The following is a 25,680-nucleotide window of genomic DNA, read 5'->3' as shown; positions in this document are numbered from 1 at the left end:
CAAGTAGCTCACTCATTGCTGCTAGCAGGAGGTGTTGGTTCCTAGCTGGCCATCCACAGACTTGCTTACTCCCTACACTGACCTCTCCATAGGGCTGCTTGGGTACCCTCACAACAGAGCAGCTCACTTCCCCCCAGTGATCTGACAGCAAGGAGGAAGCCACAACACCACTTATAACCTGTTCTCAAAAGTTACACTATCAATTCCACCAATTTCTGTTCATTAGAACTGAGTCACTAAGTCTAGCTTATACTCAGAGATGGAAATTAGGCTCCAGCTCTTGAATGAAGAGTGGTCAAAGAATTTTTGGACACATTTTAACAGGTTTCTTAATTCAAATAGTTACCAGATCTCTGTCATGAAAACACTAAAGCTTTTTTGAAAGACATCCATCAGTAGATTCGTTAATGGTGGATCCTGGGACCATCAGGCAAAAGAAAACTTCTAATGAGCTAGGGACATGGGTAGAGGAAGAAGGTATGGGTAAGAGAGGAGGGATGTTCATCTGGTGCAGCCCCATGGACTGCAGCACGCCAGGCTTGTCTGTCCTTCACTATCTCCCGGAGTTTGGGCAGATGCATGTCCATTGAATCAGTGATGCCATCCAACCATCTCATTCTCTGTCATCCCCTTCTCCTCCTGCCCTCAATCTTTCCCAGCATCAGGGTCTTTTCCAATGAGTCAGCTCTTCGCAACAGGTGGCCAAAGTATTGGAGCTTCAGATACACAGTGCTATAAATAAGAATCTACTGTATAGCACAGGGGACTATATTCAACATCTAATAAACTCTAATGGAAAAGAATCTGAAATATGTATATATACAACTGAATCATTTTACTGTATACTTGAAACTAACACTGTAAATCAACTATACCTCAATAAAAAAGAAAAAAACACATTAGTTACTAAAAAATTCAAAATAAAGTGATCTTGGGTTACTAGTGCCTCTAAGAAAAAGGAGGGACAAAGAAACAAAAAACAGCACAAAAACAAAGCATATAAGATGCTAGAAATAAAATATATCAGGAATTAACCTAAGGACAGGGGCACAGGGACCCCCAGATTCTGTTGTGGAGATTCAACAAGCTGACACATATGAGACTAAGCGCCAAGCATTAGACTAAGTGCTCAATAAGGAACAGATATTATCATAGGCCTGGGTAAGATCAAACATCCTCAGGCTCAGGTCATGAACACAAGCAGCACTGACTGATTAAAACTTTTACCCAGTATTCCTAAATGATCTTTCTAGAAGGCTTCCCATTCTTCTGTGTCTCTGCAAAGAAATGCTGCAAATATGTATAAATTGTTACCAAAGAATGTTGCATTACCAAAGAATGTTTATTTGGCCTGGGAATTGCCAGACGCCTTTGAAATTTGATGTGAAAAATTCACGAAATGAGTGTTAAGTGCCGCCATCCTGTGGTTGTTTCATGTAATTTCCTTTCCTGAAGCTCTTGCCTAGTCCTTTGAACATTCGTTTCCGTAAGTCCCCATTAACACTGCTCAGAGTAAAAACTCCGGTTTAATTACACCAAAATGACACAGTAAGCCATACACCAAGCTAAATAAAAGAGGAAGAGATGCTGCAGTGTATTATCCTTCCCAATGGGTGAACACAGAGACAAGAAAGGCCCACATGGCTTTTTAAAGCTGAGCCTGGAGCACACCTGGCAAGCCAGTAGCCTCCTTCAGACCTGCTGCCATTTTCGCAGCTGGAACTTGGTGGGAAATGTGTTGCACATCACCTCCAAACTAATCTGCTATCAAACACTGCTTTAGGGAGAGTAAGAGTCATCAGGCCCAAGCCCCTCACCCTGGCCTTCATACATTCTAGATCTTTCACGTTAGATCCTTCAGTCTTTCGTCCAACTACCGAACAGGATGAATCTCTTACACCTTCAGGAGTTTCTTCTCTCTGGATTGGCTTTCAACTCTTTCCACCCTCCATCTCTAAATGACCCACACATCCTTCTGTGAATACCTAAATTACCTCCTGCCTCTGAAATCTTCCTCAAGCACCCTGGTCAGCCTCCCACACTGCTACATCATAGCACATGGCTAGTGAAGTCTCTGAACGAAGACGCCATGGGTTAGTACTATCACTGCTTTCATCATCCTTCCACATCTCTGCTCGAAATGTTGCCCCTCCACTGAGGGACACAATGCAACCTTCCTTAACATGTACCAACATCTATGGTACCAAGTATGTACTACATATTTACTTGATTTCCTGTCTCCTAGGATGTAAACTCCACGTTGACAGGGACTTGACTTTGTATAACACTGTACCCCCAGCATCTACAAAGAACCTTGGCATACAATAGGCACATAAAAACCTTTTTTTCTTCTTCTAAGGAATGGAAAAACTGATTCTGTAGCTTCTCGAACATCATTACAGCCGATACCTCATCCACAAAAGATGTTAGATCATATAGTCTTCAAGATGCCCACTAGCTCAAAACTTACCTATGTTCTCAGGGGCCCAAAAAAGACCAGTTGAAATACAAGACTTAGTTAGGGTTCTGAGATGAACAGATGCAGCTTTAGGCTCATTTCTCCACCCACCCTCCCACCACCCCCACCAGTTCAAGCTTCATGTCTGTGAGGTGTCTGCAGACTACAAAGGAATCCCTGGACCTCACACACATGAAATGATGCCAGCTGTCAGGGCCACACCAGCACTTAAGGAAAGAACTAGGTGGATACTGACAGAAGCTGGAACAATACAATCAGGATAGTAAATCTGAGATGAGGAAGTACAACAGCCTGTAGTACCCCAGAACTGTTTTGATCAATAGTATCTTGCCTCCTCATCCAAAAAGTAGTCCTTCCCAGTACGAAATCAAATGCTACCAGGCAGTAATGGGTGGCTGGGGGTTTTCTCAGAGAAAGAGGAAATAATGTTTAGAAATCAGCAATGGAAAGCAAGGAGGACTTCATCCTTTAATACCCATCTAAACAACGTGTGGGTCCTTGAAGCAATCATAATGGAAGCTAGAATATTTGATTTGAATTATAATGAAAGTATTGCATGCCAAACTTGTGAATACAGCTAAAGAAGTATCTAGAGAGAAATGCATATTGAAGGAGAAAATTTTAAGCCAAAGAACCAACTTCCATATTAAGAAACAAAACACAGCAAAATAAAGCCATCAAGTAGAAGAAAGGAAATAATAAATACAAGAACAAAAAACATACAATAGAATCAACAAAATCTAAAGTTAACGTTTGAAAAAGAAAATTAACATTTTTCTGAGAATGATAAAAATAAAGTAAAAATAAAAGATTAAAAAGATCACAGCTATATATGCTACACAAAACATAAAAAAATCTATTCAAATCTATACTAAAAAATGTGAAGCCACAGATGAAATGCTGTATTTTTCTTGGGCTCCAAAATCACTGCAGATGTAGCTACGAAATTAAGACGCTTGCTCCTTGAAAAAAAAGCTATGACCAACCTAGACAGCATACTAAAAAGCAGAGGCATTACTTTGCCTACAAAGATCCATATATTCAAAGCTATGGTTTTTCCAGTAGTCATGTATGGATGTGAGCTGGACCATAAAAAAGGCTGAGTGCTGAAGAACTGATTTTGAACTGTAGTGTCAGAGAAGACTTTTGAGAGAGTCCCTTGGACAGCAAGATCAAACCAGTCAATCCTAAAGGAAAGCAACCCTGAACATTCATTGGAAGGACTGATGCTGAAACTAAAGCTCCCATGCTTTACCCACCTAATGCGAAGAGTCGACTCACTGGAAAAGACCCTGATGCTGGGAAAGACTGAAGGCAGAAGGGGACAGCAGAGGATGAAATGGATGGCATCACCAACTCAATGGACAAGATTTTGAGCAAACAGGGGATAGTAAAAGACAGGGAAACCTGGTGTGCTGCAGTCAAAGGGGTCATGAAGATTCAGACAGGACTGAGTTAACAACAAAATACATGAAATGAACAAATTCCCAGAAAACTAACAAAAATTGTACAAGAAAGTAGAAACCCTGAATGATTTGTAACCATTATAAATCTGAATTATTTAAAATATGCTTTAAAGATCTTCTCTTTGTTCTTGGTGTTTTGCTGGTTTATTACAAGGGTACAAGCCTGGATTTCTTTTTATCCTGTTTGAGATGCATTCCTGCACCTTTGGCTCAATGTTTTTCATCAGTTCTGGGGAAACTGCATCTACCACCTCTTCAAATATTGTTCCTCCTGATGATGGTTAATTTTACGCTGTCAACTCAACTAGACTGAGGGACGCCCAGATAGCTGGTAAAACACTGTTTCTAGTAGTGTTTGTGAGGGTGTTCCTGAAAGAGATTAGCATGAGTTGGTAAACTGAGTAAGGCAGATGGCCCTCCCAAACATGGATGGTCATCAGCCAATTCACTGAGAACCAGAATAGAACAAAAAGGCGAAGGAAGGGCAAATTAGTTCTATCTCTGCTTGAGCTGAGACATCCACTTCCTCCTGTCCCTCGGACACTCTGGGTTCTCAGGCTTTCAGTGTCAGACTTGGGCCTACAACATCAGCTGCCCTCAACCCCATTCTCAGGCCTTTGGGTTCAAACTGAATTAACATAATCAGTTTCCCTGGTTCTCCTGCCCACAGATGACAGACTGAGGAACTTCTTGGCTTCCACAAACATGTGAGCCATTTCCTATAATAAATTTCCTCTTATCTATATCTGTATCTATGTGCATGCATCCTCAGTCACATCTGACTCTTTGTGACCCTATGGACTGTAGCCAGCCAGGCTCCTCTGCCCACGGGATTCTCCAGGCAAGAATACTGGAGTGGGTTGCCATGCCCTCCTCCAGGGGATCTTCCCCATCCTTTGATCCTCCAGGGATCAAACCTGCTGTTTCCTGTACTGCAGGCAAATTCTTTACTCCATTCTGAGCCACCAGGGAAGCCCCATTCATTGTATCTATAGCTATATCCTATTGCTTCTGTTTCTCTGAAGAGAACCCTCACTAATATCCTTCCTGCTTTCTGGGCTGGACTTACTCCACATCTCCTAACCGCTCTTTCACCTCTTTATCTTTGTTGTATTCTCAATAAATTATTTGGTCAGATCTTCCAGTGCACTAATACTCTCTTAAGCCACACCTAATTTGCTAATAAGTCAATGCATTTCTTTTAAATTTCAACAAGTTTTTCATTTCTACAAATATCATTATCTGTTCACTCCTGCCATGCTCCCCAAACATGGCACAGATGAAACTGCCTACCTCCAAGAACAGCGACAGCCATACGACCCTGAAAATGCCCAATCTCGTCTGAGCTCAGAATAGGGACTAGCAATCATTTTGCATAAATTGTCAGATAATAAATACTTCAGACTTTGTGGGCCACGAATAGTCTCTGCCACGCACCCCCCAAAAAATTAAAACCCTTTAAAAGCATGAAAATCATTCTTAGCTCTGAGGTCCTACAAAAATAAGCCACAAGCCAGATTTGGTCCCCAGGGTCATGGTTTGCTGACCCCTGCTCTAGAGGTCCCACACTCAACCCAATGCAATGGTCAGTGCAGCAGAGGGAAGCTTACAGAGCATTCATGAGGAGTGAGTTGCCATTCCCTTCTCCAAGGGATCTTTCCAACCCAGGGATCAAACCCACATCTCCTGCATTGCAGGAAGATTCTTTACTATCTGAGACACCAGGGATGTCCTTCATGAGGAAAGGGTTAGGATAAAAGTTCCTCCGGTAATAAGCGTGGTCCTCCCAGCCTATACACGGCAGACAGGTGACCCCAAAGACCACACACGCCTCAGTGTGGAGTATGTCCACCAATAGAGGCCCGACATAAGAAGATACAGCTCAGAGATTTCAAGTATCTGTCTAAGATCAGTGTGGCTCAGAGGATAAGTGTACAGGTCCAGGGGCCAGTCCAAAGCAGCCATTTTATAGCAGGGATTGATGGTGTCTCAAGACACAGCACCAGATCCTGAGCACAGAGAACTGAGAAATCCCCCCTCTTCCCCTGCAACTAGGGTATAAGAGTGCTCCACATTGCCATTTGGAAAAGACCTGAAGAAGACAGAGGAAGCCTGAAAGATTCTTAGCAACCCTGTTTAAATAGAAAACAACCGAGATACCAGTAACTGGCAGGTTTATATACTGAACATATTTTCCAGGTTTCTACAACATTTAATCAGTAAATCGTCTATCTACTGCCACTGGAAGTTGAAAAACAGAACGCCTAACTGTTTTACCAAGTGAAACTAAACTTAGTTTTACAAGTGCTCTGTCTATGTGTGTAAGTTAATGATAGAAATGAATCAGAGTAGCTGGGTTATAAAAACTGGGGTTTTAGTAGATTCTATGAGAAGAGATGGGAGAACTGGGACTCAACTGAGAACAAGTAAAGTGAAATATTGTGATAAAAAATTATCACTACTCACTGATAAAGGGGATTAAAAAAAAAAAAGTCCACTAATATTCGTTGAGTTCCTACTACATGCCAGGTACCACACCTGTGTCACACCTGGCCTATGTTCAGTAAAATGTTTGTTGAGGGATGAATGAATCCTCCATCTTCATTCTGGGGAAAAAAAAAAAGAAAGCAAGCAAGCTTAGGAAAGTTGGGTGATTAACTTAAGGTCATGTTGTTAAGCAGCAGAGCTCAGACCTGAGCCCAGGTTTGTTGACTCTGATTCATATTTACTGCTACTTAAAAAATTATCCCCAAATTCAGTGAATTTAACAAACAGCTCAAAGGCAAAGGAGATATAATCTTTGACATCACATGCTGCAGAGATGCCCATGGAGGTCAGGATTATGAAGCACAAGGGGAGATAGTTTAGCAAAGAGAGGGAAATAAAGGAGTGTTTATGCCATATCCTTATCTAATTATAAGCTTTTCTACCTCACTAGTTGAAGTGCACTTTTCTTCAGCTACCCCTCTAAGTTAGCAAACTACTTTAACACAGTTCCTTTATAACCAGAGGACTCAAATCTATCTAAAGCCATGGAGTAAACTTTCAGCTCAGTGACTCTCAGGCTTTTAGTATATAATCCACAGAAATGTGCACTTATATAACATATATACGGTGTATATATATGTATATATGTATGTTTACACATATGTATATATGTGTAAAACAAAAATTTTACAAACCAATACCCCTTACTCTATGTGATGGACTATTATTTCCTTATTTTTCATCCTACTTTTTTAATACTGGCCAAGAATGTCTAAATTAATTCTGCAAACTGATTAACATATTCCAACCTCTCCTCTGAAATTCCCTACTTTAGTAGACAAGCACCTGTAACCCCAGGAATATTTAGGATTGAGTATAGAAGTAATCAAGTAAATCAGTCATAGCTTATTTTCTGATACATTTTGGAAACTTCTATTTAATTTGGCATTTATAATGCTTAAGAATTTAACATTCTCATGTAACAGATTAATTTTGCAATTCCATTTTAAAACATGAGATGGAGTAACTGATCCAATTCCGTTTTAAAACATGAGATGGAGTCTGAACTCAGGATTACAAGTGGATACAGGCAACAAAATGTAAGCACATTTGTAAGCAATATTAAGACCATGAGATTTTAAGATTTATGATTAAAATTTAATCTACTAGATTTTAAGAGCTCAGTACTTGAATCTTGTCAAATAACTGAACTGCTTAAGAAAATACCTTGAATTTACAAATGCACGCTAGTTGTGGGAATTTAAGTTGTGAAAATCCCCTTAAGATGATTTATTTTTAAATTTACCAATATATATATACCATTTTGGGGTTACCAGGTTTTGGACTTGTAACTCAGACATTATTAAAGCAAAAGTATCAATAATTTCAAAACAGTCGCCTGAGTGCCATAAAGATACCCAGAGGACACGACAGCAGCCCCCGTTCACTTGGAACTAACGAGGTACTAAGAAGTTGGGCAGTGCACCAGGGCCTGACACGTGGCCCCGCAAAAGGAAGGTTCTGCCTAAGCAGGGAACAATAAACCGAACCGGGAAAAGATGGGATCATCTTTCTTTCCTACTTCAGCGCCTGAAGCACTTATTTTTAAAAATAAAATATAACTGAAATGCACGAAGTCAGCCAAAGGGAATCACGACTTCAAAATCCGCGCCAGCGCGCCGTAGGCCCAGCTTCCGCCCCAGTGATGAAGAAAGCCCGCGCATAACCCTGGCCGGGGAGAGGGTAGACCCCTATTGCTGGGTGGGGACACAGGGGGTCCTGGTTATCCTGGGGCCGTGAGGCGGGGCCTAGGTCCTGAGATGCCTAGCGCTGCGGAGACCAGGCTCCGCAAGAGTTTCTGCTCTGAAGTGTCGCCGCGATCCGCGCGGGGGCCTCCAGCCCGGATCCCACTAAGCTCTGCTGTCTGTAATTTACAGGATGAAAACAAGACTGAATGGACAGTTAGCCAGAAAAGCGCCTTTCCAAACCATTTTGCAGCCTGCTGGGCCCGTTCCTGCCGGCGCGTACCAAACAACCATGCGGCAGCAGACACCGGAAAAGGCCGACTTGCCGGCGCTCGCGCCCCAGTCCCCGCCCTGCGGGCCGTACCACCTCGGGCGACCCCTCCCGAGGAGCGGGAAGGTACCGTCCCCGGCCTCTGATTGGCCGACGAGACGGGGGTGTGGCCTCAGGAGCCTGGTTCCGCGCGCCAGAGCGCGCTCGCCGCAGTGCCAGCCGGACCCGGAGCGAGCGCCATGGTGAGGAGTGGTTGTAGGTTGCGGGCGAGTCGGAGGCCGTGGTTTGGGCCTGGGTTTGGGCCGGAGCGTGGGCTGGGACCAGGGCTTTCCCCGCGGACGGGGTTGGGCAGACGCGGGATCGGTGCTTACTTTGGCGTCCCTGCTGCCTTTTCAGGTGCTTCTGCACGTGCTTTTCGAGCACGCGGTCGGCTACGCGCTGCTGGCGCTGAAGGAGGTGGAGGAGATCAGCCTTCTGCTGCCGCAGGTGGGTGGACATGGTGGGCTAGCCGGCGGCTCCGCAGCCCCTTGGGGCGCGCGGGCCCCAGCATGCACCGCGCGCTCCCACGTGGCTGGCCGCGCATTGGGAGGTGCGCTGGGCCCGACAGCTCCAAAGCAGGGGGTCCTTACCTGCATTCGTGATTAGAATTGCGTTTGAAGCATTAAAAAGTAAGCTTTCCAGACTCCACCTCTTACCGATGAAGCGGAACCGAGATTTGGGGCCCTTGATCTGTCCATCTTTAGTGTTCGCTTGGTCTTAAAAGTGCGTTCAGGTCCGAGAGCTGCTGCTGCTTTACTAGAGGCAAGAGGGAAGGAAGGAAATCATTCATCTTTCTCCCCCCAGGTGGAGGAGTGCGTGCTGAACCTGGGCAAATTCCACAACATCGTTCGTCTTGTGGCCTTTTGTCCCTTTTCCTCGTCCCAGGTTGCCTTGGAAAATGCCAACGCTGTGTCTGAAGGTGAGTTGGCCACTAAATATTGTAGGGAGATGACCCGAGATGTAGTTCTTGGTACTGTTAACCCTTTAACAACCTAGAATGTAGGCTTTGTTTCCTGTAGGCACTGTAGTAATAAATGATTTTAAGTGAAATCAGGCTGGGGTTGAGGGGCTGGTATAATGGTAGATCTAATCAAATGTGGTTCTCTGCTGGTTTCTTCAGCTGATTGCAAAGGGTAATTTTGATGCTAAAAGCCTGGAGAAAGAGTTTTAGTCCCAGAAGACAGATCTGATGCTAAATACATCCATTGTGCTCAAGGGTGTTTCAAGCTTTCAGTAATATATTTTACACTTATGTTATTGGGCCTGAGTGCTGTTCCTCCTATGGTTGATGCTGGCTTTGCAGTGATGACTTGAGTCTGTCAATCCCCTGAGTGAATGTAATCAGTGATGTCTCCATATCTCTGAGCAAAGCCTCTGAGCAAGAGGAGGGCTCTCTAGGCACAGGCCATCTTAGCATTCTCTGCAAGACCAATGTAAGATCAGTCTGTCACTGATGAGCAGTTGAGGGGACAAGATCCCTTTTTATGATTTAAGCATCCTTCAGCATGTTAATGGGAGCTCTGTTCTTTGCCTTGAGGTGTTGTTCATGAGGACCTCCGCCTGCTCTTGGAGACTCACCTACCACCCAAAAAGAAGAAAGTACTTCTGGGGGTTGGGGACCCCAAGATAGGTGCAGCTATACAAGAGGAGTTAGGGTACAACTGCCAGACTGGAGGTGTCATAGCCGAGATCCTTCGAGGTGAGACATTTTTGAAATCTGGAGCTGGTGGGGGGACGGGTCTGGAAACCTAGCAGTTTGCTTTTTAGAAGCCCTCCTGCTTGTCTGGTGCCTGTGCATGCAGGAGCTAGCTCAGAGCCTTTACTTACTCACAGTCTCGCCCTCTTCTAGGAGTTCGTCTGCATTTCCACAACCTGGTGAAAGGTCTCACTGATTTGTCTGCTTGTAAAGCCCAACTGGGGCTGGGACACAGCTATTCTCGTGCCAAAGTTAAGTTTAATGTGAACCGAGTGGACAACATGATTATCCAGTCCATTAGCCTCCTGGACCAGCTGGATAAGGATATCAATACCTTCTCCATGCGTGTCAGGTAAAGTGCAGGGGTGACCTGAGAAACAAGGTCTTGGGTCTGTGGGTTAGCTAATTTTGAATCCTGAGATCAGGACTGGTAGAGCTGGGCCTCCCGATGCTTACCACAGGCTGTGTTCTTACACTGACTGTATAGAAAGAGGAGGCAGAGTAAATCCACCCCATATACACCTCAGCCCAGGCAGGCCCTTTACCTGGTCTGTATTGTGAATGGGGAGACATGGCGGTTTTTGGATCTGATTTGTTCCCATTTCCTCCAGGCATAAAATAGATGTGGAGAGGGCCAAGTGTAGCTTTGAGGCATGACAGCTGGGCCAGGGAGTGATTGTGGTTCTTTGCAGGGAGTGGTATGGGTATCACTTTCCTGAGCTGGTAAAGATCATCAATGACAATGCTACGTACTGCCGCCTTGCTCAGTTCATTGGAAACCGGAAGGAGCTTAATGAAGAAAAGTTGGAGAAGCTGGAGGAGCTGACAATGGATGCAGCCAAGGCTAAGGCTATTCTGGATGCCTCACGGTCTTCCATGGGTCAGTACAGAGCCTAGCAGTGAAGATAAGGTATGGGGCTCTGAATATTGGGCTTCTGCATTCACACTTGACTTTCTTTAGGCATGGACATATCAGCCATTGACTTGATAAACATCGAGAGCTTCTCCAGCCGTGTGGTGTCTTTGTCAGAGTACCGTCAAAGTCTACACACTTACCTGCGATCCAAGATGAGCCAAGTAGCCCCCAGCCTGTCTGCCCTAATTGGGGAAGCGGTGCGTCATGGGAAACCAAAATATGGGGGATTATGGGATTACCATGTATATTCGTCATATTGTTGTCATATTTTGTGACCTGTCATATCTTCCCCACTTGAACTTGATCGGGAGGAGGTTGAAGCAAGTTATGCAATTGGTACGTTGGCAATTCCAGCTTCTTTGACTCCTTGACTCTTTCTCTAGGTAGGTGCACGTCTCATTGCTCACGCTGGCAGTCTCACCAATCTGGCCAAGTATCCAGCATCCACAGTGCAGATCCTTGGGGCTGAAAAGGCCCTGTTCAGGTACCAGTGAGGGCACCTGCTCACACTCAGGTGCCACTTCTGGTGCCCACTTGCTTGTTTGGGGATCACAGTGATGGTTGACCAGGGCTCCCTGACCTATACAGGCCTCTGCTATGGGGGTGATGGCCAGTCCTGGTGTCTGAGTGATTCCCTGGGCCCAGCAAAGGGACCAAGTTTCCAGGTCAGCGACATTGGATGCCTTCCCTCTGCCTCTGGGAGCGGTGGGTTGGCATGAGGTGGGGTAGAAACCCAACCTGGCCTGAGGCTCACTCTGGAAACTGGGGAAAGGGAAGGGAGGCGCTGCCTTAGCTAACACGGTTGAAATTTCTGGTCTTAAAAGTCTCCGCTGAATATTCTTCTCCCAGAGCCTTGAAGACAAGGGGTAACACCCCAAAATATGGACTCATTTTCCACTCTACCTTCATTGGCCGAGCAGCTGCCAAGAACAAAGGTCGCATCTCCCGATACCTGGCAAACAAATGCAGTATTGCCTCACGAATCGATTGCTTCTCTGGTATGGGTGGGGGAGTGGGCAGTTGGGAGGGTGGGGAGGCTGACTACCCTAGCAGCTTCTACAATGATGGCAGTATTTTTCGTCAACAGCAGTTCACCTAGTGAGTGTTGATACTTTGGGTCTGAGTAAAGCTGAGGGTAGGGGGAATGCTGGAGGTTGAGCTAGTAGTTTGTCCTGCTAGGGGCTGATGTGCTTTGTTTACTTATATAAACACATCCAGAGGTGCCCACCAGTGTTTTTGGGGAGAAGCTTCGAGAACAAGTTGAGGAGCGGCTGTCCTTCTATGAGACTGGAGAGATTCCCCGAAAGAATCTGGATGTCATGAAGGAGGCAATGGTTCAGGTCAGTTTGGGTCAGGTCAGGTGGGGTAGAATCAGAGCTGGCTGTTGGAGGTGATGAACTGTCTTAGCCTGACCTTGTAGAGTGGAGGCAAAAAACTGATTTAATGAGCCTGATCCAACAAAACCATGAGAGAGACCTGGGGAACCAGAGGTCTTCAAGCCTTTTCAGCATCTTTCTTTGGCCAGGCAGAGGAAGCGGCTGCTGAGATTACTAGGAAGCTCGAGAAACAGGAGAAGAAACGCTTGAAGAAGGAAAAGAAAAGGCTGGCTGCAATTGCCCTGGCTTCAGAAAATAGCAGTGCCCTGGAGGAGTGTGAGGTCAGTAGTAAATTGTTAGTCCTCAGCCCTAGGTAAAGATCTTATGATATAGGACAAGAAAACAGCAGAACAGAGAATATAGCATCTCAAGTCAGGGTCTACAGTACATGCTTTTGGATTGAAATAAAGACTTGAAGTCTCAAAATCTACCTCTTGATTCTATAGGAAGGAGATAGGTGCTGAGAAAACTCACTCAAGAGCCCAGACAGCTGGTTTGTAGCAACATCTGTTCATTCCCTGGGCGAGTGTGTTCTGCCTCTGCTGCCTTCCAGGAGTTCTTAACCAGGGATGGTGCAAACTGCACTGCTTATTCAGATGTGTCTAGAGATGCTAGCATCTCATACTGGGAATGGGGAACAGGGAGGGCTCCAGTGTGCTGCTATGGTAGAATCATTCTCCCTAGGATTGTCAGCAGTGCCAGTGTTTCAGGGTCCCCTCTGGCACTTGGCATCATGATTCTTTTTTGTGACCAGCATGGTGAGGTTTTTCTGTAAACCTAAGGATAGTCTGATTACCTAAGGATAATTGTGTGTTCTGTCTACCTTTTAAGTGATTGGGGGGCGGGGGTTACCTTTGATTTGACATGGATTTCCAAAGCTAAGCCATTCTATTAAAAATCATCCCAGAAACACTAGGCAGTTTTAATGCCATTTTCACTAGTCTTTCTTCCTTGAGTGCTTAACAGCTGGAATTCTAACATGAATATGTGTACATAAAACAGTTGACACTACTTCATACCCATTTTTCCCTTTCTGCCATCAGGAGACAAGTGAAAGACCCAAAAAGAAGAAAAAGCAAAAGCCCCAGGAGGCTCTTCAGGAGAATGGAATGGAAGACCCATCTGTCTCTTTTTCCAAACCCAAAAAAAAGAAATCTTTTTCCAAGGAAGAGCTAGTTAGTAGTGATCTTGAAGAGACAGCCGGTACTGGAAGTCTTCCCAAGAGGAAGAAATCTTTTCCCAAAGAGGAAACAGTTACTGACCCTGATGAGTCAGAAAACAAGACGGTCCCCAAGAAAAAACGGAAATTGTCCAAGGAGGAGCCACTCAGCAGTGGACCTGAAGAGGCTGCTGCCAGCAAGAGCAGTGGCTCCAAGAAAAAGAAAAAGCTCCGAAAGCTCTCCCAGGAAAGTTAGAATGGACATCTTCCTAGTGGGACATAACTTACAGAGGTATTCCCCATCCCATCCCCTAGAGCCCAATAAAAATAAAAACAAATTCACAAGAGTCATACCATGTTTTATTGGACACCTTAACATGGGTGTGGGTGGGACCTATGGGTTGGACAGGGCACCAATGACAGCCTCAGTGAAGTCTTGGCAGGTGGCATAACCACCCATGTCAGAAGTTCGAACCTGTAGGGGAGAATTGTTATCATCTCTGTGGCCTGGGCCCCATCCCTAACCCCCACCACCTAACTGTTCCCTAAGGAAGCCAGCTCCCAACAACCTAGGCTCTGCCCAGAAGGTAATTATGGTCTAGAGGTATAGGGCTCTTCTCTGGTCCACAGTACTGAAGGGAGGTGTATGGTCCTTGTGAGGTTGGAGGGAATAAAGGGCTCTAGCCCCCATAGGGGTGCAGGTGGCCGATGACAGACTTGATGAAGTCGGTTGTGGTGCTGTAGCCGCCCATGTCTCGAGTCCGTACCTACAGCCACCACCGGCAATAACCGTGGTGAAGAAGAGAAGAGAGCCCATGAAGCTGAGGGGCAGGGCAATGTGATGGAAATGGAATCCAAAAGAGGGTGACAAGGCCAGGAAAACAAGATGCAATGCAGCAGAGATGCAAGGAGGCAGCCAGGTTTGGAAAAGCACAAACCTGTGCGCTCCTGTCTGAGGGCCAGAGCCACTATTTGTGCTCTGCTGCAGCCTCAGCAGGGTAAGAAGCTCAGCGTGAGTGAGATGGGAAAGGCAAGTCAGACAGGAGGAAGATACCTTGGAGGAAATAAAGGAGACCAGGTGGGAGCAAAGACAACTGCAGGGGAGTGGCAAATAAGGATAGGTTTCCAGGTATGGAGAAAGTGGTGCCTCATCTTATCAGCTATCTCCCTCTGCTCCTCCATCTCCCCCCAACACTAGATAGGAAGCTACAAGTTCTGCCAGTGGATGAAAGAGGAAATAGCAGATGGGAAACTAGGAGGCAAAGATGATCAAGAGAATGAGACAGCCAAGAGAAGAGAAATGAACAGCCCTGACAGGACTGGGGAAAGAGCAGAAGCTCTGGGGACCTGGAGGGAAAGGAGGCCCCAACTCAGGTTCCCAGAAATTAGTGCCAAGACCCTAAACCCCATAGCCTTTCTAAACTCACCTTGCCAACTTTGATCACCTTCTTCACTGCCTCGGCAATCATGTTGGAGTGATGCTCGAGACTGCCAATGTGGACAGAAAAACTAGATTACCACCACATCATCTTCCTGATTTCCCCAACTGTGTTCCCCAAACCACCCAGCCACCATCCTAGTCTGGCGGTGACCTACTTGAGATGCCGCAGCATGTTGGAAGCTGACAGCAGCATTGCTGTGGGGTTGGCTATATTCCTGCCCACTGCCTGGGCAAATGGATGCCGGGCACCCTGTGGACAGATGAGCAGCCCAGAGTCACTAGCAGCAGACATTCTGCAGAATCTGCAGTCAGGGAAGGGCATTACATGAGAGGTCAGGCCGGGAACACTGAGAAGATGCAAGGGTTGGGGGGACAAGAGTAGGCCAGGGTCATGAGGCGGCCAGGGGGATGCACTGGAGGATATGAGGTCAGATGAAGGGCACACACAAGAGGACTGAGGGAGGAGGTGACCTCACTCACCGTCTCAAACACCGCGTACTCTGCACTGTAGCTCTCACCAGGAACCACACCAGCGCCCCCAACCAGGCCGGCAGCCAGATTGTCAATAATGTTCCCATAGAGATTGGGCATCACCAACACATCAAACTGGTAAGGATTCTGCACCAGCTGGGGGCATGGAGAAGAGACATAAATCCAACTCCCTGCCTTGCTCCTCACTGAGAGCAGAGACACTGGGAGGGCCTTACCTGCATGCAGCAGTTGTCTATGATCATTTTCTCAAACTTGATCTTGGGATACAGTTCAGCAACTTCCTCACAGCACTGCAGGAACAACCCATCTCCCAGTTTCCTGTTCATGGACCAAAGGGAACAGATTCAGCTGGGAGAGTGCTGGGGGCTACCTTCCCAGGACCCTACCCCATGCAAAGTTATGTCCCTCACATGATATTGGCCTTGTGGACAGCCGTGACCTTGCCCCGCCCCTTCTTAGTGGCATAGTCAAAGGCGAACTTTGCAATACGCTGTGATTTGGTTCGAGTGACAATCTTCAAGCACTCAATCACACCCCTCGCACTCTGCATGAGAGAAAAGCAGCTGAGTGACACTGGAAAGAAGGGAAGAAGGAGCTATGCCTCTCTCCCCTCCTCACCCCTGCTCCCCACAGTTTCTAGGACCTCACCTCATGTTCCAGAGAACTGTACTCCCCTTCCGTCTGCTCTCGAATAATCACCAAATCTAGATTGTTGTGTCGAGTCTTGTACCCAGGAAGTGACTTCACATGGACTACATTGGCAAACAAGTCCAACTTCCGCCTGGGGATAGGGTAGAGCCATAAACACTGTGCCTGGTGCCCCAGGACCCCACTCACCAATAGCCTCCCATCACCTACCTCAGCCGCATATCATAGGAGGCTAGCTCCCCTTTATACTCCATTGGGGTGTGGATCTTTCCTGCATAAACAAAGTAGAGGTTGGGGCGGGATCAAGCACAGGCCAAGTTCAAGGAAACCCGGATTGGTGTTTCCTCAGTGACATAATGCAATCCAGACTCCCACCTCACACTCCCAAATAAGTGACCCTTAAATGCCTCTGGAGGCAAGGGGCAAAGGAGAAGAATGTAGTTAAAACCAGAAACACTGTGTCCACTGTTTCATTTCTAGTCACCAGACTATGTTGAAACTTCAAAATGACCTAAGAGAACAGAAAAAAAAGTTCTCATATTCTGAAAGGGCCTGGATTAAATAGGTTGAGAAACAACTTAGATCTGTGACCTTTCTTGATGTTTCTGTGTCTACATATGTGACATCTTTTCAACCAACACATATCATGTGTCAGGCACTAGGAATACCAACCAAAAAACACACAAACTCCTGTCTTCAAGGGGCAAACAATGCACTGAAGGAAGAAAGTTAATAGGAAGGACATGATAAATACCATGGGAGAGGTATTAGCAACATGCACAGGAGCAGAGAAGAAATTCCCTCTGGCAGTACCAGGAAGTATCACAGAACATCTGGCACTTCAGCCAGACCTTAGTTTAAGTTAGTGTACCAGGTTAAATAGTGATCCCCAAAATGATATACCCATGTTTTAACCCCCAGAACCTGTAAATGTGACCTTATTTGTTAAGACAGTGTCTGCAGATATAATAAGTAAAAGATCTTGAGATGGATTCACACTGGATCCTTGTAGGTTCTAAACCCAGTAACAAGTCCTTATACAAGAAAAGAAGGAGAAACAGATACAGACACAGAGTGGAGAAAATCATATCAAGACAGAGGCAGAGACTGAAGTGACACATCTACAACTCAAGAAACACTGAGGAATGCCAGTAGCTACCAGGAGCCACCAGAGAAGCTGGAAGAGGCTAGGGAAAATTCTCCTCAACTCTTCAGGTGAAGCTCTGCCAACACCTTAATTTTGGGATTCTGGCCTCCAGAACTGGGAAAGAATAAAATTTCTATTATTTTAAGCCACCAAGTTTACAGTAATTTGTGGCAGCATTCAGAAACTAATACAGTGAGTAAGGAAGATTCTGGCAGGAGGAACCAAAAGGAGAACACTGTGGGCAGAAGGAACAGCAAAAGTCAAGACAGTACACATTATTTGGAAACTAACACAGTCCAGAGTGACCAAACAACAGAACAAATGTTGCAGAAACAAAGGCAGAAAAGCTGAGGCAGAAAAACTCATAACAAACTTACTTTCCTACCCTAAGGCTGGGACTGGCAGTCATGGTGGTCTTTCCAAGAGAAGAGCTGTAGAGAATGGACTGTAGGGGCAGAACTGAAAGCCAAAAAGTCTAATGAGGCAGTTACAGTAGGAAAGCAGAAAGACAGAAAAGAGGCAGCTAGAAATGGCATTTCTGAGACACAATTAACAAGACTTGAGGACCATTTCCCTAGAGAAGGAAATGGCAACCCACTCCAGTATTCTTGCCTGGAAAATTCCATGGACAGAAGAGCCTGGCGAGCTACAGTCCAAGCAAAGAGTCTGACGGGCCTGAGCACAATGACCCATGACGTAGCCCCACGACAGACTACAGATTCATAAAGCCTTCCTGCATAGAGCATGAGGCACATGATCTTTCAACTCCTGGGTTTCCAACTGGGCTCCCACTGATTGTCACCAATCAGTGGTGAGAACTCAGAAGAGTTAATGTACTAATGTGTGCTGAGGGAAGCTTAATGACCATTCGACACACATACCAATGATGGCCACTTTGTTCTCCTTCATGGAACTCAGCACCTGCTCCAGCTTCTCCTCAGATGCCATATTCTGCACCTCGCTCAAGTGATGCTCCTGGAACTCCACTGGGACAGAGGCAGCCTTCAAGAACAGGTGCCAAACATCGCAGGATCAGAATCGAGTAAGTCCTTTCCAACTCAAGCCATCGTCCCTGTCACGCCCCAGGCCACTCACCTTGAACACTTCCTTGACGGCGTGCATCAGCTCAGGCCCCACGCCGTCTCCTGGCAGCATAGTCACGGGAAAGGCGCCCTCCACCCTCACGTCCTCACCCTGCGAGCAGGGGCAGCAAAGCTAGAGCTGGGGCGAGGACAGGGGTCCTGGGGCGGGGTGGAGGGAATGGCCAGGAGAGGAGATGTCAGGGGCGTGGGCGAGACCGGAGCCCGGCCTGCGCTTACCTGGGTCCGCGAGGAGGCTTGCGCCACGGTTGAGGTACACAGGCTCCTCCATGCTCCGGGATTCGGAGCGGCGACCAGTGCCTGCGACAGACACACAAGCCTTTTAAGTCGGATCTGGGCGCCTCTGGCCCCGAATACTTCTGTGAGCCCGGTACAAACCCGCCGCCCTCCCGCCTGCCCTTTCGTGTCCCGGGCCTCACTCGGGTCAGCCAGCGGACACGGCCGAGGGCAGCCATGTCCTTCGCAGGAAGTCGCGGAGAAGTGACGCCGGAAGCTGGAGCGGCCCAGGGCCCCTATTTCCGGTTCGGCAGGGATGTTGGGCGGTACCCTTATTTCTTCCAACCAAAACAGCTTACACGGTGGTTTTCCTCCGCTGGCATCCTGTTGGGCTCACCTCTTCCGGTACCCCCTGATGCGGCAGAGAGCTGCGTTGTTTATTGCTTTACTTTCAGTCACCGTATTTAGGTTGAAACTTGAAAATAACATTAAAGGCGAATATGAGGTTTCATTTCTATCAAACGGGGACCTAAATTTAATAGCAAGTTGAAAAACAATACTGAAGAATATGTCTTAATGTTTTTGTGTCCTCTTATTTGTTATTCTTTTCATCAGTTCTCACTGAACAGTCGTATGTCCGACACTAAAGACGTTAATGAACACCACACAATGTATAGGAGAAGGTGTGTGTGTGCCTGGCTTCTTCAGTCTCCGAGCCTGCCCGGTTATTAATCTGTATTAATCAAGTTTCCTCGTTGTTTTTTCCTAGGTGGTGGTGGTGTTCTTTGCTCTGACCTTTGTTTCCTAATAGTGTAGCCTAGGCTTGAACTCCCCTGAGCAGGATAGTAATTAGAGACAAATTATCTCAACCTTGTGTGACCCTAAAAGGAAAATTCAGATCGATTTTCTAAATTTCAGTCACACGCTGTTTATAAAGTACATGCCTAAAGCACATGGCACAAGTGAACATGGAGCATTTGTTTAAAATGCAGAATTATGTCACTCCAGACTTGCTGAATCCAAATTTCAGGATTGGGACCCCAGAAAGCATATTTAACAGGCTCCCTCAGATGATACACAAATTTAAGAACCACTAACTAGATTGCCTGTGATTTATGTACCTAATCCTTCCAAAAATGTGCAGGGCATTCTCCCAGCCCAAGGGAAAGAATGCAGTGATTCTAATCTTGGGGACCAAGAACAGGCTTTGTGCCTCTTCTCTGGCAGGGCATTCTCTACTGTTGTGAGGTGAAAAGATTTAAATTAGAAAATAAATGTGTAAGAAACGTGAACACATGCAAAGTTCTGTGTCGATAAAAGGCTGTTAATAATATAGCTAATTGATATTATAAATGATAATATAATTATCAATGTTAGCATTAATGTGACAAACTCCTCCATCTCCAGAATCAAAACCAGAGAACAGCACCATCTTGCCTTCATAGACTCCCTAGTCCTAAGTTACACACTGCTCTTGCCATCCACCACCATTTTTTTCTTCCAAACATTGCTCTTTCTAGTAGAGAAAAAGTGGGAGGTCTACAATTTCTCAAAGCTATATTTTCTGTCACTTTAGGAAATTTAGGGCGGGAAAGGAGATGTGCCATCTTAGTCTAATCTCTGATAATCTAATTTTCATCCCAGGAAATATTGATTTCCTTGAGGGCAACTACAACGTTATTTCCATACCTAAATTCTGCACAAATCTGAGCCCAGTCTGACAAACAACATCTGCTCATTGATATCAAGCTGTGTGGCTGTCAAAAGAGTGAAAGGAATTGATGAATGGTACCAAATGACTGAGGCCAAGGAAATGTGATCATCATTGTTTCGGGTCATTGTATTCTTCCGGTGAGTTTGGCGAGCTCTCCTGGACTTTGAGTTCCTATTAAGGCATCTCTTACTGATACTACCTGAGAATAGGGAAGTTCAGTCCAGACCCTTGGAAAGTTCCCTAACCAGACTCTTGGACAAGTGAGAGGGGTTAAACCATCTTGTTCCTTCGAGTTGTTATGAAGCATACATTAGTGTTCAGTGTGAGGCTGGATGATTTGAATGTCAGTTTCCTAGGCCTATAAATACTCCAGCTCAGGGGTCCTAACCAGAGCTCTAGGTATCCGTCAGTAGAAATCAGTACCATGAACCTGGATGGGGAAAATAAAAAAATCCCTTCTTTATTCTCAATAACCTCTAACTGAAACTTAGTGTTTCCTATCATTACTAATGTAAAGTGAGGGATTGCCCTGGTGGTCCAGTGGTTAAGACTCTGCCTTGCTATTCAGGGGTATGAGTCACTTGGTACCATTCACTGGTTGGAAAACTTAAGATCTCACATGCACAGAGGAACTAAGGCCACCACCACAACTACTGAACCTGCACGCTCCAGAGTTTAAGCACCGCAACTAGAGAAAGATCCTGCATGCCACAACTAAGACCTGGCTCAGCCAAATAAATAAACGCATTTTTTAAAATGAACATATAAGTGATAGTGTAGTGCTATTTGTAGTACCCTTGACTTATCAATAACAGGAATTATAATTCATGCTGCATTTCATTTGTCACAGATATCTTGAAATATTATTTGCTCTGATCACTACTTTAATATTATTTGACCTAATGTGAGATTTTATTTAATGCATGAATAAAGCAGCATGCATAGCACTATATTAAAAGGTTGCATTAACATTATTATTAACATAATAAGTTTTATTTATAATCCTATTTGTTTTAGTTTATGCATTTAGAATCCTTTCCTAAGAAGAAGACAAGGGATGGAGCTCAGCAAGATATAACCTCAGCTGGAGTCTACCTTAGCTTATTCTAGGGAGCCCTGGAGCAGGAATGATGTCTCAGGGTTGTCCCAGTTTGAAGCAAGGCTTAATAACTGCTTTGGCCCTGCATTGCCTAATCTTCCAGACCTCTTTGGCTCTTGGAGGCTCCATTGGCCACAGACAACCCTCCCAGAGAAGGGGGTAGTTGTGAGCAGTTAATGACCAACACCTGAAGCAGTTGGGGGACTGGATGCATCAGCTGGCAAAGAAAAGCTGGACAAGGTACCTGCTATTCTGTGGAGATGAGAATGACCATGGTGCACTGGGATCCAGTGAGAACAGGTATGTTTGAGGAGATGAGGTACCGTAAGGAGTAGTGAGTAAGACTGGTTCAAGTTCTAGGGCTAAGAGAAATGAAGAGGGATTAGTGAGCAATACTGAGGACCCTGTTGGTATGGTGACCATGAACTTATCATGTTATGATTATGTGTGGTTCCATGAAGAAAGCCAAACTTGGGTTTATCTAAAGATGTATTTTGCCAGAGAGAGATACAAGAGCATTGAGGGTATTGGGATCAGGAGGGAAGTGAAGCCATTCAGAAGAGATCTAATGGATAGACCGGTGGAAAAAAGAACCAAAGATCCCCAAATAGTCAGAGAAGACCTTGTGGAACTCACTGAGCAAGTAAGTTGGAAGGAGAAGAGGGTGTTTCCACCAGTTGTTTTGGAAATGGAGTAGATGCCAGTGATAAAGAAGTACCAGATGGAACTATAGGAGTCTATCCAGAAGAGAGCTTGAAAAGACTCCAGCAGAAGAGGACTGAGACCCACAACATTGGATGGGTAATGTGTCACCATGACAGTCACCTAGGATAATGTCATCAGCAGAAGCAGGAAAAAGGCTGGGATCCAGGTTCTAGGGTCTGCTCTTGGTGAGCAGGAGACACCAAGAGATCAGAGACAGCAGAGAATAAGAAAGGTGATTTCAGTGAGAAGAGCCCCCCAAAGTAGAACTTCTTTTTTCCTGTTAATTTTTTTAATTGGTGGAAAATTACTTTACAATGTTATGTTGGTTTCTGCAATACAACAACACAAATCAGTCATAATTATATATATATACACATACATATCTCCTCCCTCGGGAACCTCCATTCCCACCCCCCATCCCACCCACCTAGGTCTTCACAGAGCACCAGGCTGGGCTCCTTGTGTTACAAAGCAACTTCCTACTAATCTGTTTTACACATGATAGTGTATGTATGTCAATGCTAATTTCTCAACTCATTCCACTCTCACCTTCCCCTGCTGAGTCCACAACTCCATTCTTTACTAGGCTCACCAGGACCATTTTTCTAAATTCCATGTATATGTGTTAATATATGATACTTGTTTTTCTCTTTCTGACTTATTTCACTCTGTATAAGAGGCTCTAAGTTCATCTACCTCACTACAACTGACTCAAATTTGTTTCTTTTTATGGCTCAGTAATATTCCTTTTTACATATGTAGGACATCCTCTTTATCCATTCATCTGTTGATGGACATCTAGATTACTTCCATGTCCTTTGGCTATTGTAAATATTGCTGCAATGAACATTGGGGTACATGTGATTTTTACGATTGTGGTTTTCTCAGAGCTTCCCAGGTGGCACTGTGGTAAAGAACCTGCCTGCCAATGCAGGAGACGTAAAGAGAGGTGGGTTCGATCCCTGGGTTGGGAAGATCCCCTGGACGAGAAAAGGGCAACCCACTCCAGTATTCTTGCCTGGAGAATCCTGTGGACAGAGGAGCCTGGCAGACTACAGTCCATGGGGTTGCAAAGAGTCAGACACAACTGAAGTGACTTAGCATGCAGCGAGGTATATGAGAAAGTGAAAAGGGCTTACCTAGTAGATCAGACTGTAAAGAATCTCCCCACAATACAGGAGACCTGGGTTCAATCCCTCAGTTGGGAAGATCCCCTAGAGGAGGAAATGGCCACCCACTCTAGTATTCTTGTTTGGCAAATTCCATAGACAGAGGAGCCTGGCAGGCTATGGTCCATGCAAGGTGGCTCAGTCGGTAAAGAATCTGCCTGCAATGCAGCATACCCAGGTTCAATCCCTGGAACAGGAATATCCCCTATAGAAGGAAATGGCAACCCACTCCAGTATTCTTGCCTGGGAAATCCCTTGGACAGAGGACAGAGGAGCCTTGTGGGCTACAGTCTTTGGGGTCACAAGAGTCAGACTTAGCAACTAAACCATCAAACCACCACCAGGGTATATGCCCAATAGTGGAATTGCTGGGGTATATGATAGATTTATTCCTAATTTTTTAAGGAATCTCAGTACTGTTTTCTATAATGGCTGTATCAGTTTACATTCCCACCAACAGTGCAAAAAGTTTCCCTTTTCTCCACATTTTCACCAGTATTTATTGTAGATTTTTTTGATGGTAGCCATTCTGACTGATGTGATATGGTACTTCTTTGTAGTTTTGATTTACATTTCTCTAATAATGAGCAATGTTGAGCATCTTTTTCATGTGTTTATTGGCCATCTGTATGTCTTCTTTGGAGAAATGTCTGTTTAGATCATCTGCCCATTTTTTCAGTGGATTATTTGTTGATCTGAAATGGAGCTGTGTGAGCTGCTTATGTATTTTGGAGATTAATCCTTTGTCAGTTGTTTCATTTGCAATTATTTTCTCCTATTCTGAGGGTTGTCTTTTCATCTTGTTTAAAATTTCCTTTGCTGTGAAAAATCTTTTCAATGTTATTAGGTCCCATTTGTTTATTTTTGTTTTTATTTCCATTAATCTAGGAGGTGGGTCAGAGAGAATCTTGCTGTGACTTATGTCAAAGAGTATACTATCTATGTTTTCTTCTAAGAGCTTCAGAGTTTCTGGACTTACATGTAAGTCTTTAATCCATTTTACTTTTGTGTATGGTGTTAGGAAGTGTTCTAATTTAATTCTTTTCCATGCAGCTGTGCAGTTTTCCCAGCACCACTTTTTGAAGAGGCTGTCTTTTCTCCATTGTATATTCTTGCTTTCTTTGTGAAAAATAAGGTGTCCATATGTGTGTGTGTTTATCTCTGGGCTATCTTGTTTTATTGATCTATATTTCTGTTGTTGTGCCAGCACCATACTGTCTTGATGACTGTAACTTTGTAGAATAGTCCGAAGTCAGGGAGGTTGATTCCTCCCTCCATCTTTCTTTCTCAAGATTGCTTTGGTTATTTGGGGTCTTTTGTGTTTCCATACAAATTTGGAAATTTTTTGTTCTGGTTCTGTGAAAAGTGCCATTGGTAATTTGATAAAGATTGCATTGAATCTGAGGATTGCATTTGGTAATATAATCATTTTGACAATATTGATTCTTTAAATCCAAGAACATGGTATACCTCACATCTGTTTATCACCTCATCTTTAATTTCTTTCACCAGTGTCTTATAGTTTTCTGCCTACAGGTCTTTTGTCTCTTTAGGTGGGTTTATTCCTAGGTATTTTATTCTTATGTTGCAGTGGTGAATGGGATTGTTTCTTTAATTTCTCTTTCTATTTTTTATTGCTAGTGTATCCAAATGCAAGTGATTTCTATGTATTGATTTTATATTCTGCTACTTTACTAAATTCATTGACTAGCTCTAGTAGTTTTTTGGTGGGATTTTTTGTGGTTTTGATGGTGGGTTTTTGGTGGGTTTTCTTGCATTTTGGTGGCATTTTTTGTGATTTTGGCATTTTGGTGAGCATTTTGGTATATAGTATCATGTCATCTCCAAACAGTGAGAGTTTTACCTCTTCTTTTCCAATCTGGATTCCTTTTATTTCTTTTTCTTCTCTGATTGCTGTGGCTAGGACTTCCAAAACTATGTTTAAATAGTAGTGGTGAGAGTACTTGTCTTGTTTCTGATCTTAGGAGGATATGCTTTCAGTTTTTCACTGTTGATAATAATGTTTTCTGTGGGTTTGTCATATGTGGGCTTTATTATGTTGAGGTATGTTCCTTCTATGCCAATTTTTTGGAGAGTTTTTTTTATAATAAGTGAGTGATGAATTTTGTCAAAAGCTTTCTCTGCATAGATTTTTTTTATCACAATTTCAATTTCAGTGCTTGTGATTGGTCTGTTCATATTTTCTAATTCTTCCTGGTTCAGTCTTAGAAGGTTGTACATTGCTAAGAACTTGTCCATTTCTTCCAGGCTATTCATTTTATTGGCATATAGTTGCACATAGTAATCTCTTATGA

At 44.7% G+C, this 25,680-nt stretch overlaps 2 protein-coding genes and 5 non-coding genes across 8 annotated transcripts; 6 read left to right on the top strand and 1 right to left on the bottom strand.

Annotated features, from left to right (window-relative positions):
* Positions 1-8,573: 8,573 nt before the first annotated feature.
* On the top strand, positions 8,574-13,981 carry NOP56 (NOP56 ribonucleoprotein). The gene is made up of 12 exons (XM_043883364.1): positions 8,574-8,690; positions 8,845-8,934; positions 9,292-9,406; positions 10,025-10,186; positions 10,337-10,535; positions 10,876-11,063; positions 11,145-11,296; positions 11,483-11,583; positions 11,949-12,097; positions 12,318-12,439; positions 12,625-12,756; positions 13,519-13,981. Exons 1-12 carry the CDS (start codon positions 8,688-8,690, stop codon positions 13,888-13,890), a joined length of 1,785 nt encoding a protein of 594 aa, XP_043739299.1. The 5' UTR covers positions 8,574-8,687; the 3' UTR covers positions 13,891-13,981.
* LOC122682339 lies at positions 9,785-9,856 on the top strand. Its single transcript, XR_006337352.1, has one exon. It is a non-coding gene; the product is annotated as a small nucleolar RNA SNORD110 (small nucleolar RNA).
* LOC122682323 lies at positions 10,623-10,758 on the top strand. The gene has a single exon (XR_006337338.1). It is a non-coding gene; the product is annotated as a small nucleolar RNA SNORA51 (small nucleolar RNA).
* Positions 11,647-11,732, top strand: LOC122682334. Its single transcript, XR_006337348.1, has one exon. It is a non-coding gene; the product is annotated as a small nucleolar RNA SNORD86 (small nucleolar RNA).
* On the top strand, positions 12,156-12,226 carry LOC122682313. The gene has a single exon (XR_006337329.1). It is a non-coding gene; the product is annotated as a small nucleolar RNA SNORD56 (small nucleolar RNA).
* On the top strand, positions 12,485-12,555 carry LOC122682312. The gene has a single exon (XR_006337328.1). It is a non-coding gene; the product is annotated as a small nucleolar RNA SNORD57 (small nucleolar RNA).
* Positions 13,973-18,960, bottom strand: IDH3B (isocitrate dehydrogenase (NAD(+)) 3 non-catalytic subunit beta). Of its 2 annotated transcripts, none has more exons than XM_043883365.1 (12): positions 18,882-18,960; positions 18,682-18,762; positions 18,458-18,556; positions 18,244-18,364; positions 16,426-16,486; positions 16,216-16,348; positions 15,978-16,111; positions 15,783-15,885; positions 15,556-15,702; positions 15,231-15,325; positions 15,062-15,122; positions 13,973-14,401 (listed from the first exon to the last, which is right to left on the bottom strand). In XM_043883365.1, the coding sequence occupies exons 1-12, from the start codon at positions 18,915-18,917 to the stop codon at positions 14,315-14,317; spliced, it is 1,158 nt and encodes a 385-aa protein (XP_043739300.1). In that variant the 5' UTR covers positions 18,918-18,960; the 3' UTR covers positions 13,973-14,314. The 2 variants fall into 2 exon arrangements, with proteins under 2 accessions (XP_043739300.1, XP_043739301.1); XM_043883366.1 differs by having other exon boundaries at positions 13,973-14,109.
* Positions 18,961-25,680: the final 6,720 nt, after the last annotated feature.

Source organism: Cervus elaphus, chromosome 23 (assembly GCF_910594005.1).
Source record: "Cervus elaphus chromosome 23, mCerEla1.1, whole genome shotgun sequence".
Taxonomy (NCBI): domain Eukaryota; kingdom Metazoa; phylum Chordata; class Mammalia; order Artiodactyla; family Cervidae; genus Cervus; species Cervus elaphus.
Note: the sequence above shows the minus strand (reverse complement) of the source record. Positions and strands in the feature narration are given on the sequence as shown.